The 15763-nt window shown below is 35.8% G+C and overlaps 1 protein-coding gene across 44 annotated transcripts in view; it reads right to left on the reverse strand.

The window, feature by feature from the left end:
- The window catches only part of CLASP2 (cytoplasmic linker associated protein 2), a 153765-nt gene that overhangs the window by 13467 nt on the left and 124535 nt on the right, over positions 1-15763 (reverse strand). For 17 of the 44 annotated variants that reach the window (XM_030008601.2, XM_030008589.2, XM_030008600.2 and 14 more), the window contains 6 exons: positions 15685-15687; positions 12285-12448; positions 11012-11090; positions 5449-5592; positions 1172-1315; positions 623-729 (listed from right to left, as the gene is read on the reverse strand). In XM_030008601.2, the coding sequence (XP_029864461.1) occupies positions 623-729; positions 1172-1315; positions 5449-5592; positions 11012-11090; positions 12285-12448; positions 15685-15687 (641 nt within the window). Of the gene's footprint in view, positions 1-622; positions 730-1171; positions 1316-5448; positions 5593-10799; positions 10851-11011; positions 11091-12284; positions 12449-15684; positions 15688-15763 lie in introns of all 44 variants that reach the window. The other 27 variants (XM_041122346.1, XM_041122347.1, XM_041122345.1 and 24 more) reach the window with 3 other exon arrangements.

Genomic DNA, 15763 nt, shown 5'->3' on the forward strand with positions numbered 1-15763 from the left:
AGACAAAGCACTGGGACTAACTAGCTAAAGGGAAGGGCTACATTATGTAGCAGCATCTGCTGAAGAAACAAACTTCTTTTGCTCTGTTTTATGAATATGAAACAACTGGGATTTTTACACCATACTCTTTCTGAAAACAGTTCCAAAGTAAGGAGGACTGATAAAACTCAACAGTTTTCACAGTAAGTTGATTGCTAAAAGCAAAATTACACAGCCCGCTTCGCTGGCAACATCGGTACCACAAAATTAAAGACCAAAACCTTTATGAACTACTACTTTTTTTAGCCTCCCCAATAGTAAGTCTGGTTTGATGACCCAGCTGACCTATTCTAACATTTGTTGGAAATGAACATTTCTGTTTTCTAACCCCTTTGCTAATCCATTTGCACTCCAAGGTGCACAGCCCTTCCAACCTCAGGCCAGCCCTGGCACTTGTCATACCCTTCAGGGAGGCTATAAGCAATTCACTGGACTGTCATTCTGTGGAGAGAGGGGGATTATTTTTCAGCATCTGTCACTTTGTGCAAAATTCCCTCCACGCTTTCACTGTCAGGGTTACAATTTTGGATAACATGTAATGAAGCCTTAGATGCAGAACTGTAGCAACACCAGCCTACATTACCTTGGTGACAAAGTGTTCTGCGATGTATTGGTTGGGGAAGTGAGAGGACTTGACCAACTTGCTGGGGAGCGTGGAGTAGGTCTTGTTAAAGGACTTCCCATTGATCCCTGGAGGAGGAGAGGTGAGAAGAGATACTCCCAGTAGGACTTCAGCTTCCCTTTTAACTTATTATTGTATTTGTTTTCTAGGTCCCAGAAACATTTAAAGAGCTTCTATTTAAGTTCTTGATTGGCTAACCAATTACTAGTAAGTTCAATCAGGTATAACTTTGAAATGAGTAAAGTAAAAGATAAACTACTCTTAAAAAGCACATGCAAACTTATTAGGTCACTTGGAAGCAACATAGACTTAGAAAGTATCATTCTCTGGAAGAAAAAGAAAAGGCATTCCATAAAGAGTGATATCTGCTACTAAGACAGAATTCTACATAGGATTTAGGTTGCCTCCTGTCCTCTACCAACCTTCTTGCTCTCACAAATAACTATACTGAAATGGACTTATGTTCAAAACACCAGTAACTTCAGAAAGAATAATAAGAGGTGTAGATACCTGACCACTGTTGCCTGTATTCCGGAGATGATTATGGAGAAGCTTTGTGGCTCCATCCTGAAATGTTTTTGGTAAAGCACCCAATAGCATTGTAAACTCTGGAGTGTTGAGTTCAAAAAGGGAAATTAGCACTGACTGTGCAGCCTAGAAGAAGAAAATACACATTGAAGATACTAATTTGAGTTTCTAAAGTAATTTTATTAGCAAGAAATGCTATAACGAGTGGTAGTCACAAAATGTGTCTTAAGTCTTGATCAAGCTTGAATAAGGATGTTAACAGATATGAACAAAAGCAATTCATATTTGCTGGTGAGCTGGAAGTTCAGATATTGATAAATCCAGGCACACAATAACAAGCTTAAAATTTGCACAATCATTTTAACAAGCAGTCTTTGAGAAACATGGTCCTCAACGCTCCCAACCCCAGATCCCTACTTAGTAAAAAAAGTGATGAAAAAAATTCACAAAATGGCTTTTAAAATTTGTTCAACTTGCCAAACCCTTTAAGAGAGGAATGGAACACACCAGGCAGGAACAAGCCTGCAATTCCTTCTCCTGAGTTCTGCAAGTGGTAATAACAGATTATGGATAATCAACTCACTAGCTTGAAAAGGAACGGTTATGGATTTAGAAATTAAAAAAAAAACACCAAAAAACAAACAAACAAAAAAACCCCCAAACAAACAAACCAAAACCAAACAACAAACCCCAAACAAAAAAACCCCCCAAACCAACAGATACCCTAATTTGGAATGAGACAGTCTTGATTTTGAGTTGTGATCACAGCACTTGATATTCTTTATAACTTATCCTACAGCCAAACTAGTTCGTTAACCTTCCCCCACTTTCCCACCCTGCTTCCTTTTTCTTTTTAAAAGATAGGCAAACATCATGAAGAATAATTTAGCTGACTACATATTCTAAAGATGAAAATTGTTAAGTATTGGAGTTTGTGGTCTACTGGATGTCACCTCCCACACCCTCAATTTTAATAGTTCATCTTTAACATCATCCTCAACCTACAGCATGTTTTACTATATATTTTTTTTAATTGGTATCAAAAAACAGAGCTCTTTACTGACAAAGCAACACAGTAAGTTACACAATGGTTGGGTTCCCTCTAGTAAAGGAATGTTGACTGCATGACTTAGTAACGCTTGTACAGTTTGATGAATATTCACTGGGTAGCCTAACAAACCTGTCAACATAGCAACTAAACCAACACATGCAATGAAGGCCTACAGATTAAGTTCTCCATAATTTTTTAATAGTTTCTTTGTAGTACGAAACTCTGATTCTAAGATTAAGCAACTACGTCTAGTTTATACAGCTCACCATCAAGGTCTGCCATGCACTGGAGAGAACCAGTGCCTCATGCTAGACAGAATGATAGGCAGCTTGGTTAAGCAGCAATATACTTCAAGCAAGTAGTTTAGAAAATTCTTTTAGACATTTATTTCCCTCCTTTTGCTTCCAGAGCAATGAACTGTAGCATTTTTTAATTAAAAGTGGAAAGCCAAGGTATGAGCACACATACCAGCACACATCTCAGTATTAAGTTTAATGACAAAAATACTAGCATGTTAGATTGCCACAAATTATCTTTGCACACTCGTGACTGGCTGTTTTCTTTAACTTTTATTCCCTTCTCACTCTGAATGCCTTCCTTTCAAGGGAACACCCTGAATGCCCTCTACAATCTGTCTTCAATGTTTCTCTTTTCCTTGTTATTTCTTATGGCCAGTCTTTTAACAGAAATTGATACAAAGCAAAACCAAAACAAATCCAGCAACTGAGTAAAGGCTTGGGAATTACCACTTTCGTTTTTCTGTCCTGTTATCCATGTCTCCACTCCATAACACTGTGTCTATTTAAGCTGCCAATAGAATAACAGAATAGACAGTCCAGGGTCATATCAGGAAAGAAACCAGTATCATCAAGTTTGCCCAAAATGAAGCTCAGCCTAAAGCATCAAAATTGATACTGATTCAGAGAAGGTTTTCAGCTATATAATTATCTATTTTCTCTCTCTCTTCCTTAACAAAAAAAAAACCAAAAAAACCCAAACAAAAAAGGCATTTTAGAGTATTTGGAGGTTTTTCTTCTCCTCAGCATAAGCGTTCTCTCTTGAGATTTAAGTCCAGTCATACAGATAACATCCTTAAAAGTCTGCAATAACGATTAGAAATATTTGTTTAGTTTTGTTCTTAGAGGAACTCTAAGAAGATTCTAATTCTTTCCAGAAGAATTCTAATCTTAGAAGAAATCTAAGTTCTGAAACATAGAATTTCACCTTCCAGAAAGGACCTCCAGAAAGTACTACCATGTCATTGAACTGCACTAAGAGTGCCCAACTTCAGATTAATACAATAAAAAAGGATTTTTCATAATACTTAGTACCGGAAATGTTTTTACTAAAAAAAAAAAAAACAAAAACCAAAACCAAAACCACCAACAACAAAAAAACAAAACCCAAACCCATCAATTACACAGAAATACACTTGGGAGAAACTTTTAATTTAAAGAATCATACTAAATGCTATAAGCTTATTAAAATAAATAAAATGGAAAAGCCTGTGATAGCAGGCTGTGAAGCCTGTTAAGAGAACGTAACATTTTATACCATCAGAATAACTCTTGACTACTTATTGGTGTATTGAAAATTTTATTTTCAAGAGTTATTAAAGGCTTTTGGCAGTAGTTGCCTCTAACAGCTGTGTTATGGAAAGAAAAAATAAAATGAGAAAACTTCAAGTAATTAAGGTGTTCCAGATGATTAAACTCACTGGCAATTTTTTCCGTGATTCAGTTACTTATTGACATAAAAATGCTTATTAGACATATGAACCATCAGATATGACAGCTTGCCACGTGTCTTAGTACTAAAACTTTACTGATTTAGAAGATAGTGCTGCTTCAATTCCCCTCCTGTTTTATGGTCTTATGTATGTCACTAGAACATGGTACTAGGCAAGAAAAGTCCATAGGACATAATCTATTACTGCTTTCTCACACTCATGAAGTTATAGAAGTGAAAGGCAGAAACATTATCTCCAATATAAACTGTCCTATATTTTTTTATTACGTATTCCACAACTTCTTGATATCTGCAATGTTTGTAAGTTATTTTTACTTTTGCTCTCTTCACATTACACACTTCGTGAGACAGCTCCCCCAAAACATCCCTCCTAGAGAAAGGAAGTTTTGGTACTGTTTCCAGAAACAATGAAGTTGCCAACTCAATTAAGTTGCCTTCATTGAAAATAGCAAAGGAAGTCTAAATGAATTGTTACAACTCTTCAAACTGCAGAAATACACAGAGAAAAAGAAACAGAAGAGTTAGTTCTCTGTGTCAGAGATGCTTGCACTTACAAGCCATGAAGTAAATAGGTTTGTTTAGCATTCAAAAAGTGTTAGCACGCTGATAATGGCAGCTACGACAGAATGGCTGGTGACAATCAGAACAATAAAACTATTCCACCAAACTGCAAACAAAATTCAAAGATTTTTGCTTTCTATAATTGGAAAGACTATTTAGAAACCCTTTCCAAAGAGTGCACTAGTACATTTCTCATGGTTATTCTGTATCCCTGGTACATCTACATAGCTCACAAATATTAATTTTCACCTCACAACAGTTACGTGGAAAAGGGAGTTTTGCACTGGAACTGGACCATTGCAAGAACAAACTTCTGATACTACCTTATTAAAGCACAGACTTTCTTTTGTCAAAGGGTCAACAGTTATTTACCTATCTTTTGTTAAACACAAAGGATTTGAGAAAATCCAGAGACTGAACCGAGTTTGCTACCAAACTTACCATTCCTGTTACAAATGTGCTATTAGTATCACAGAGGGTGGTCTCTGAAGTAATATTAAAACTGTATAGAAAATGCCCACTGAAGAGATTTTAATACCAGATAGTGCTTGAAACAAAGTTATTCCTTGTATTATGAAAGATAATCTCAACGTATTAACACACATGAAAATACAACCCTAACGGAGAGTTTCAACATGTGCTAATTTTAAATTTTTACTTATATATTCTTAAACATACAATTTTTGGCAGAGTTTTACTTTGTCACTTCTGACACTTTATACAGAAAAATTAGGTGTGTTTGCCGAGAAGGATATAAAAGTACCTTTTCTCTATGAAAGAGTAAGTTTGTTTTTAAAGAGAAATAATTTTTTTTGTTTAGGCAAGAAATATGAGCTTCTCTAATTTGCCAAGATACTTCGAATGTACTGCAATTCTAAGCACACATTAACAAACATACCTTCCTAACATCTGAGCTTTTAGGTTCTGTGGTCCAGGTGATAATTCGAGACACTGCTAACCTAGTTTCACTTGAATTTACAAAATCTCCTGGATCCATCTGTTGTGCGAGAGTCTCTATGTATTTAAGGATTGCAACTTTGACCTGCAAAGAGAAATAGAGTCAGGTGGACAATGAAAATGGTATGCTGCAAGAACAAGTGTGCTCACAGAGTAGAATGTTTATTCCCTAAATAAAGATGATTTTTTTTTCTAATTAAACTAAACATCTTCTCAGCATTAATATAAAACTCTACAGAATAAATCAATTTACAAATGAATATAACATTTCAAGAAGGGAGTTATTCCACAGAAATTCAAGTATTAATAAAAATCTTAAGTTTCACTGGTAGCAACTAAAAGATACACAAATCATTGCATATGCAGAAGCTTGTATTTAAGAAAAACAAAACCGAAGTACTCAAAATATTTGAGAATAATCAGGATTTTAAAGAATTATTCAGAATTATTAAGAACTTTTTTCAAGTACTAAAATGAAAAATGAACATCATTTGATGAACCAATAATCAGTTCCTATTAGTTCCTCCTATGTAGTTAACAGCATTCTTTTATAAAACACTCGAGTTGAGTAGTCACTATCTTTGGGGGTAAGCCACATGAATCTTCCCATTAAATACTAAAAAGGTACAGAATAGAAGTTCTACAAAAGAGTTAGAAGGGGTCATGTGCACTTTTCCTTTGAAGCTATTTCAAAAACAGAGACATGGATTCACCAGGACAGAAAAGCTGCTTCACTCTCTCATTTATCTGAGCATCGTTCTCCTACTCCACCAACCCCCTCTAGTCCTTTTGCAGAATCTCTGTTTTATACACCCCAGACTGCAGCCTCTCTCTAGTTTCTCCCAAATTGCACCACTGCACAGCTTTGGGCAAAGGGCTATTATGCTTGTATCTCCCTTAAATATTTATCTCCTCAACTCCTGCTGCCCCAGAGATTTGTCACGCAACCTGTCAACAAAAGCGGTGAACATTAATTTAGGCCACCTCTTTGACTTAGCTGCTTTTATTTCCACTAATAATTATAGTGAACCAGAAATACCTCCCAGGAAGGAGACACCTATGTTCATCATAACCAGAAAGAAAAAGAGCTATGGGTACATTTTCAATTGTTCATGGCTTGTAGTACAACTGTTCTGAGCAAAACTATTTAGAAACTTCCCTTGGTCATGAAAACTTGCAAGCTATTAAAAACTCAAGATACACTAAATGACACACACATTAGTGATAACTGATACATGTAAATTAATAACAAATACTTCATTTTCACAGCAGCTGTTACAGATCGACTTCTCCAAAGTTATACATACAACAAGCAACAGCTAGAGGCTTTCATTATATGCAGATCATTATCAACAAACGCAGTCAAAAACCCCACTACTTGCTAGACTCTTTCCAAGGGAAAAAACCCCACAAACATCTCTGCAGCAAAAAACTTTAGGCTACATGTTTTTCCAAACATGAAGTATTAGTTAAAATTTCTAGACTACCAAGTGAAACCATTACGACAGCGCTACATTTCACTGTTCACAATTTAAATACATACAATATCACACCTTAAAAAAAAAACTACTGGTAAGAACTGTAACACTTAGAACATTGAGGCATTTCTCCCAGTGAAAAAATTCTGGAGCACTGTATCTGAGGGCACAGTATTATTTAGTGTTTAAACTATTCCAACAGAGTAAATTGCACAGACTTCTGGAAAGATGGAGGTTCTCAGGAGACAGAAGAGCACTGAACAGAATATGAATGGAGAGAATTCGCACTAATAAAGCTTTTCACAGTGAGACAGATACCCAAAGCCAAGTTTGACAACTATTTTGAAAGGGACTGTTTTTCACTAATTGCTTTTGAGAGAAGAAATTCTGGAAGGGGTACCTTTCTGTGCTCAAATACAAGACAGTATTATTACAGATAAAAAAAAAAAACCTGCACCCTGAAGTAAACTCTGTAATAGCAGTGAATCTACTTATGATGTATTTTTGTCACTATTTCCATTAAGTGTATAGAAAGTTGAGATTCAGAAATAAATGCTCTAACATAGTCCTCTTCAACAATCCATTTAATCTCTCCGAGAGAGGTGATAATTTTTTACTGCAATGAAAGCAGCTCCAGGAATTCTTACAATGAATATTTGCCATTAATCTGAAACCATTGTCTCTGAAGTTGTTTAACGCTGTCTTGACTTTCTTTGTACTCTTCTAAGTTGAATTTATTGTACTTTTGCTGGACTATAAACACTGAGACAGTTGTCCTGTACGGCATATAGCACAGACATTTTGTTTAAGAATAGCACTGCTGTAGTAAGTGAGCTGAAATACAGATCGAGCCACAATTAGCACTATTACACACAAAAAAAAGATTAGACATAAATGGAACTGAAGTGCTTCATAAACATCTTTCACAGATAATGAAATTACAAATTCTGGCACAAAAGTACATGCAACTACCTCCAGAGATTCAGGAAATACCATAAGGATGCTACACAGTCAGTGCCAGAAGGCAAATGTTTTCCTGTCCTGTGAAAAATTTGAGATTTACACCGTTTAATTTGCTGCATCAGGGCAAGATAAAAGAAACACTTCACATAACAGGAAAAAAGACAAAAGGAAAGAGGAATGTAGAAAAGCTGCTTTACTTAAACCAGAAAAAAGTCCATCTCTTACAGTGCTTTCCTGGGATGCAAAAGACTCTACTCTGCCTTACTCAGACTAAATAAAAGCAATCACGTAAAGTGACTTTCAGATTGCCAAATCCTAGGTGTCTGTCCCTCAGTTACCAAATATTTAGGAGTGACTGCCTCTGCCATTATTTAACCAAATGACTAAAAGGTAAACTAAAGATGAATTTTGAAGGGCTCTTTCATCTCTGTGATTCTGCGTCATTGGTTGGTTAGGTTTTTGTAAATCCAGAAATTTTAATACAGACTTTGGAAAAAGAAAAAAATTCTTCTGATGAACTGTGGCAAAAACCTTTGTCAACAAATCAGTATTTTCAAAGGAAAGAAGGGTTCAGAAACTTGTAATGAACTTTGGTCACAATGCTTAAATCAATTCCTCACTGCGTTTGAGGCATTTGATATTCAACCTGAGAAAAAGGAAAGTGATGATATGAAGCGTATTTCAGGACAACACTCATCCTTTGGAAAGCATATGTTCTGCACCTGTGAAAATAAGCTTAATAGATTATACCCCATCTGGAAAATTTGACTCCTATTCCCATCCACACATTTGACCAAAACAGATACATGCATCTGGCACCTCTAAACTGTTTCAGCAGTTTATCACACCTATATGTAAAATTATAGCAAAACAAAGTAAGATAGATACAGCACAATACACTGTGCTGCATCCTCCATGGATTACGTCAGCAGAATTATATCTTGTCTATGTTTGGTCCTCTTACTGGCTAGCTATCCAAATCCACCTCTGTGGCTGCTCTAAAAGCTTGACTTTTATCGTCCAAGACTTAGCTGTATTTCTAAGTGTAAGAACAACAATGACAGTTTACTCTAAAGAATCATGATTATTTACTACCACCACATGAAAACCAGAGGGAAAAGTCATTTGCAGAAGGGAATCCTTCCACGGAGCAAATTTCTGATCTACCACCCCTTCTTATATCTGACCATCTTTAAGGATGCTGAAAATCCTTTCCTGTCACAGTGAATGCTGTTTCTCAGTATGTCTAGCCCAAAGGCACGCTCTGCAACAAAATACTAATTTATCAGAATAAGAACAAAAGCTGAAGACTTCAAGAAATGGAGTAGTGCCATAGGATTATCAAGTGATCTGATAGACATCTGGGTGCACTGAGGATGGGCTTTAGACAAAATACTCAAGAACGTGGATATTAAATCAATACTTTTGCAATTTACATTCAGTAACTTTACTGTCTGGATCCTGAAGTTGTAGTTATCTCACAGAGATGGAAGTAAGGGATAGATACCACTTTCTTCTGAAAAAAAGCTTACCTTCTCTTAAACAGTTACATACTTCACTGTCCCAAAAATTCCTTTTAAATACTCTTGATTTTATTTCAAACTAACAGGTGTTGTTCTGTGGAGGTAGTTTTTACCAACATCTTGATTTCAGAAGTCTCTCTCAAATACTGGAAATTATTTTCAGCATGTCCTCCCATTAAGTGTTTCAGATTTCTAATTCCTTCTAGGTTGCATAGTGAACATTCTTGAACTTAGCCCCAACTCAGCCTAGTAGGAGTCCACGTCTCGTTCCAAATCTACACTCTCAACTTTGAAACATGATCGATACGTGTTTACCAGTTATACTACTGTATGGAATAAAGAACATCTCAACCATCAAATTCACCTTCCTGGGGAGGAAAACCAAGTAAAACAAAACCAAGCTCAATTTGTTCCAAGGATTTATTTAAACAACAAACTGATTTTTACTACCTCATTTGCTGTCTTCAATAAATGACAGCAGTCCCTTTTTAACACAGCTCTACGAAGCAACAGTGGTCAACGTATCAACTGTCCTCAAAAGCTTAAAAATGTAAGTTTTACTGTATTGTAGACAAAAAAGGCATATTCATGTGACTTTAGGTTCAACATAACTTTGGAAAAGTCGTATTCTTGTGCAGTATCAAACTACGTAAAAGTATTTCGTGCAGGATAGAGCAGAAAATGCCAGTTATCATATGCTTGTTATTTCCCCATTCACTTCACTTGTAAATCTTCTTAGGATTTGGTGCATTTATCCTAAAAATCAACTCTCTTTGGAACTGTAAATGTACTACAGATTATGTTTTTACTTTCCAGTTATACTGGCAGGTCTATGTGCTATAGATTCTTATGTAAAAATGTGTGTAAATATAAAGCTACACACTGCTTTCAGAAAAGTAAGTGTACCGCAAAGGGAGCTGATTTTTAATACAGTAACTTAAGTTCATAGTAATATTAAAATAATTTAAATTCATTCAAGACCTATCAGGCTGAACACAGGAAAAAAATATATATGAACTAGGAAAACACAACTGGGAAATCACAAACATAAAATTAGAAAAGACTTGATAGAGTGAGTTTGCATAACCAGCTTGATGTTAGGCGGCCACATTTTTGTTGCTCATTTTTACTGTACTGTGGTTCTATTAGATCTCTCTTGCAGCAAACATTTTCATACTAGTGAAATGTTTAAAATTGAACATCTGCATGCTTAAAGTTTCTCACAAAGGTTAGTAGCAGCATACGAATGCATTCAAATAAAAATTATTGGAAACACTGTAAGAGTTTGACATAGGGTTAAGAATAAAGACAATAATTCAGACAAAAACCTTTGAGCTCCAAAAAGAGCGAAGCTGGTCCTGTAGTGCTGGCTTGACTGTCTGAAAGTTTACAAAAACAAAATCCACTAATTGAAAACCTTTTTTTGGTGGTTTTTTTTTTTTAAACAAAACAAAAATAACAATCCAAATTCAAATATTAAGACAAGCAAATGTCTATCAATGAAGATTTATGTTTGCAATGGAAGCCTGAAAATTCTTACCTTCAGGCTAGGTGTTTGGGTTTGGTCAACAGTAAATCTCATTAAAATACTGAATTGGAGGTCATTTGGAAAAGATTCCCTGTAAAACAAACAAATCAAATCGTGTTAAGTTACATGAAATTTTCTTTTAGTACCTGTTGAGAGGCACTAAATAAGCCCTCATTCTTTTCAGTGGAGAAAAGCTTTAGTACTTCTGAAAGAAAAAAAATTTCTACCCATTTTGTTGATATTGTATCTGACTTTCAGAAACATTCAACTAGCATGTAAAGGACAAAAATTAAGAAATTCCTGCTTTGAAGCAATTATAGCTAGAATAGATAATGCAAGTAATAATGAATGATATAATGATGATACAGTTGTATTCTGATTCTAAATCTATGCAATCCTCAAATTAATAGGCAGTAGTACTGCTAAAGGTATACACCAGACTCCTCCTGCACACTTCTCTGAACCATCCTGTTCTACCCTGGGCTGCCTCCGCTCTCCCACATTGCATCTCCTCACACTCGGGGTATGACCTTCAAGGGCTCTGCTGCAGCAGCAAAAAAAAGAGATATAGTAGATCATACTCCCTTCTCTCCCCACAACATACACCATACCTTTCCCCTGATTTCACTGATCTGCCACATGAATAGGTTCAGCAGAGGCCTAGACTGCTTAGACTGTCCTGTACTTCAGAGAACGGAGGATGAGAAGTAGGTCCCAGAGTCCCTTCAACTCTATTTAAAAATCTAGCCTTCATCTAGAAATAATACTGGCCAGGGATAGGCAGCTCTGATGGCCCCCAAAATCATGTAAGATCATTTTGGAATCAGGCTATTCGTGAAGTTTGGGGAAAGTGGAAGGAAGACAGAAATCAAATCCATTATTGCCATAGCTCCTTAAAAGCCTGCTGGCAGAGAGATGAATATTGCAACAATATTTTTATATCAAAATAAAGAAGTTCAAACACAAGCACTGCATCACTGAACACAAGGCAAGACAACGAACCTACATGGCTCAGATGCACATTTTGGAATCAGGTAAGTAGGATCATATTAATTGTTCAGCATTAAGGACTCAAACCCTTTCAATGAAGAGTCATTTAGGAAAGCAAAATGCTTAAGCAGCAAGGTTTACTGAAGTTTCATGTTCTGTTATTAGATCTACATTTTTCCAAGTATCTCATAGCACACTAAAAAAACCCCCAAAACTTGGAAGTAGCACAAAGGTTTGTATTTGGTTTTTAGTGTTGGGGTTTTTTTAAAAATTACTTTTTTTATGAACTCATTACCTTGTGACATCAAGTGCCTTCTGAACTTTTGCTTGTACAGACCCAAGCAAATCAGCACCCATCTTTTTCAACAGCTGTGTCAGCAGTACAAACAGCCAGTCCTGCAGGTCTTCTTTATGGACCTGGATGAAGTCCACCAGTGTCTCCAAAAACATACTGAACACCTACAAGGCAGAAGAAGATGGAAAGAGGGTAGGATGGGGCAAAAGAGGAAATGACACTGACATATGCTGAACTTACAAACAAAGAAGAAAGCAGTAAGGGAATCAGAGGCAGAGAAAGGCAGTGTTTTGCAGCCAAGCAGGAAAAGAAAAAAAAGAAAAGAAAAAAAAAAAGAAATCTTTCTTGCTCTCTCATTGGATTTTGATACAAGAGTACATTGGAAATGTTAGCTGACTTCTGCAGAAGTTTGACAATTAGGTATTCCATGCAGTTTCGTCAAGAAAAGAAATGCTTACTGTGATGGCTGGCGCAACCTCAATTTTTTCAGTAAAACAATTTTTTACCCTTTCAAGCTTTATCATTAAGTTGTTTCGACATATTCCTCAGACTACAAAACCACTTTCTCTCTGAAACCAAAAAACCTGCTACAATTCTTTAGCAAGATATTAATTTTAAATATCTGCATTACTAAATACTGCAAAATCATGAAAGCTGGCCAATTCCTTTACATAAAATACTTGTTGAACAGAACAAGATTCTCCTGCTATTGCAGGTGTCCAAACACAAAATTATTCACTAGAGTATGGAAAAAAGCCACAATACATTTCAGATTGGCAAGTGTTTAAACCACAGAAGTACTTTCATCTTTTCAAAAACATGTTATCCATTGTGTTCTTTTCAACACATAATGTTGAAAAGACTGCATTCAGTAAGAAAAAAAAAGAAAAAAGACGTATTTATAGTAACCTCAGCACTCAGACCAGGAAGAAGGGCTTTTTGGAGGGAAGGGGTAAAGCAGGGCATGACAAATAGGTAACTTAGTTTAAACGGCCTTTTTAGTATCTCACTAATTTTATGTTTTTTCAAGACTTACAGTGAAATCGGGATATATATGCTCTATACCGGTGTGGCCCATGGGTTTCCCATTTCTCTGAGAAGAAAAAAGGGTGTTTGGGCTGAAAACGCTACCTTCACAACTGATATGCACTCCAGCACCAGCAGATTGGTGGGTACCGAAGCAGAAGTATTGCTATGATGCAAAGAGGGTTGGAGAGAGATTGCCTCCTGAGTATGTATGACGCGGGTACAAGGCTGGAAATAGCTGCTGCAGCAGAAGGGCTGGAACCCTACATCCTCCTGTGGCTCACGTGGCTTGCCATAAGGCCAACTTCTGCTGTTGTCTGTGAGAGTGGATGATCCTAAACTGTGATCATACCTCACATGGCTGCAGAAACCAGTCCACGGAAGTGGGCTTTCTTCCACACCACTGATCAAAGCTGCAGCGTGCCCACATCACTGAAGAAATTAGATCTCTTTTCATGTTGATAATGAAGCCAGGGTAGGCAAATTCACACCATAAAGTGAAAAAAATCCATACAGGTATCTTTAAAAGAAGTGCCTCAAAATTAACATTAGAAATGAAAAATAAATTCAGGTTTTCTGTCAAGAAAGGCAAAATGATCCTTCAAGTCCCTTCCAACCTGCTATTCTATGATTCCTTCAAGATCTAATAAAGACCAAGGAGAATCTTTTCATAGACATCTTAAATACTGAAAAGCTGTGTTAGAAACAAAACAGTACAAATCCTGCTCAACATAAAACCCATCAGGATGAGTTAATTTAATTAACTTCCCTTTTGGGGCAAACTACATAGAAAAATGTAAAAAAAAAAAAAAAAAAAAAAGATAAAATTTCTAACTCCTCTGCTATCTGTCTAGATATGTATTCAAGTCTGAGGTTTAAAAATTACTCTCCCAGAAGTGGGAAGAAATTTTTATGCTTGGGATTGGAAATGTCTTCTGTATTTGGCTAAACTGAAACAATATACCACTTTGTGCCCACTACTTGTGCATCCACAATTATAAGACCTAGACAAAATGAAACAAAAAAGTACTTTCTGTATTGTAATATGACAGTCTTTGGATTTCACAGCCCTAAAATTAGGGAAAAATATACTGGACTTAGGCAAACAACAAAAAAAATTCTGGTGCTATAAAGATTACACTGACGGTCTTACAAATGTATTTAAAAGCCTTCAAATTAAACTATACAGCTCAGCAGAATTTAAAAACTGTACCTGTTCCTTTGAGTTTCCAGACACTGACACACACATCTTGTTCATTAAAACGTGCAAGCTGAACAAACTGGTTACATCCTCTTATTTGATGAAGTAACATGGACTTCTTATGACACTTTAAACATGTAAAGTGGTTTAAACTGAAATCATTATGAAGTGAATTATGAATCACTATGGCAAAAGTGCTCTAAAGATCCTGTGCCAATGTTTTAGCTGTTAAAAATACACATAATTGAGGACTCAATTTTGTTTTCAAGCTTTGTTTGATTTTAGGTTTACCACAGCGAACGTCTGGAGAAAGCTCCAGTAAGTTGAGTCATTTTATTGCATTTAAAAAAAAAAAAGAATCATACCATTTTGTCTTAGGCCAAACCAGGAAGAATTTAAGACGACTGTAAGAGCGTTTAAGGTAAAGGATGAATTTGGAATGGAAAATGGAACTTAACCACTTATATGTTGAACAATGTATGTAGGTACTGTGATTTTTGCAGTTTCCATTTTTATGATGTAAACTAAAATTCTGAAATCAAGCATCTGAAATTGAAGTTTTTAATAATTTGACAGCAGAAAAAATAAACACATATGAAAATAACTGTCAGTGATCTACCTTTAAAGTGAATTATTTCAGATGTGCCAACCACCACAATATAAAGCAGGAATGCATAACCAAACAACATCAGTTAATTAGTAGATAAAGCACATCTCGAAACTTTACCACACAGTTTACATAATTGTATATAGCATTTTATGATTGCAAAAGGCTTGACACTGCATGAACTCTTTGGGGAAGAAAAATAGAGAAAAAGGGTTAATTGCACATTCATGCAAGTAAGGTTAGGCTTCCAACAAATATTGAACCAACTTACTCTCTAAAGAGAGTTCCAACACAGGGGACAGCATGCAAAACAAAACAAAAACAAAACAAAACAAAACAAAACAAAACAAACAAACAAAAAAGGGAAAAAGATAAAAACACACAAATTAGTGGCCATCAATACAAAGTTCCTGTATGGAATATAAAACAAAACAAAACAAAAAAGGTATTTCAAAACTTTTATGATAAATTCAGTAATTTTATTGGGATACCCAATGTATTTTAAAAGTAAGCACTTGGCATGTCCTTCAAATCATTCTCACATTTTCTCCTCCAAATAATACTACTCTCTTTTTCTAAGCAATTCCCTACATCCAGCTATCATGTTAAAGTAAACCTTTAAAAAAAACAAACCAAAGAGATGAC

This window comes from Aquila chrysaetos, chromosome 3, assembly GCF_900496995.4.
Source record: "Aquila chrysaetos chrysaetos chromosome 3, bAquChr1.4, whole genome shotgun sequence".
NCBI classification, from domain to species: Eukaryota; Metazoa; Chordata; class Aves; order Accipitriformes; family Accipitridae; genus Aquila; species Aquila chrysaetos.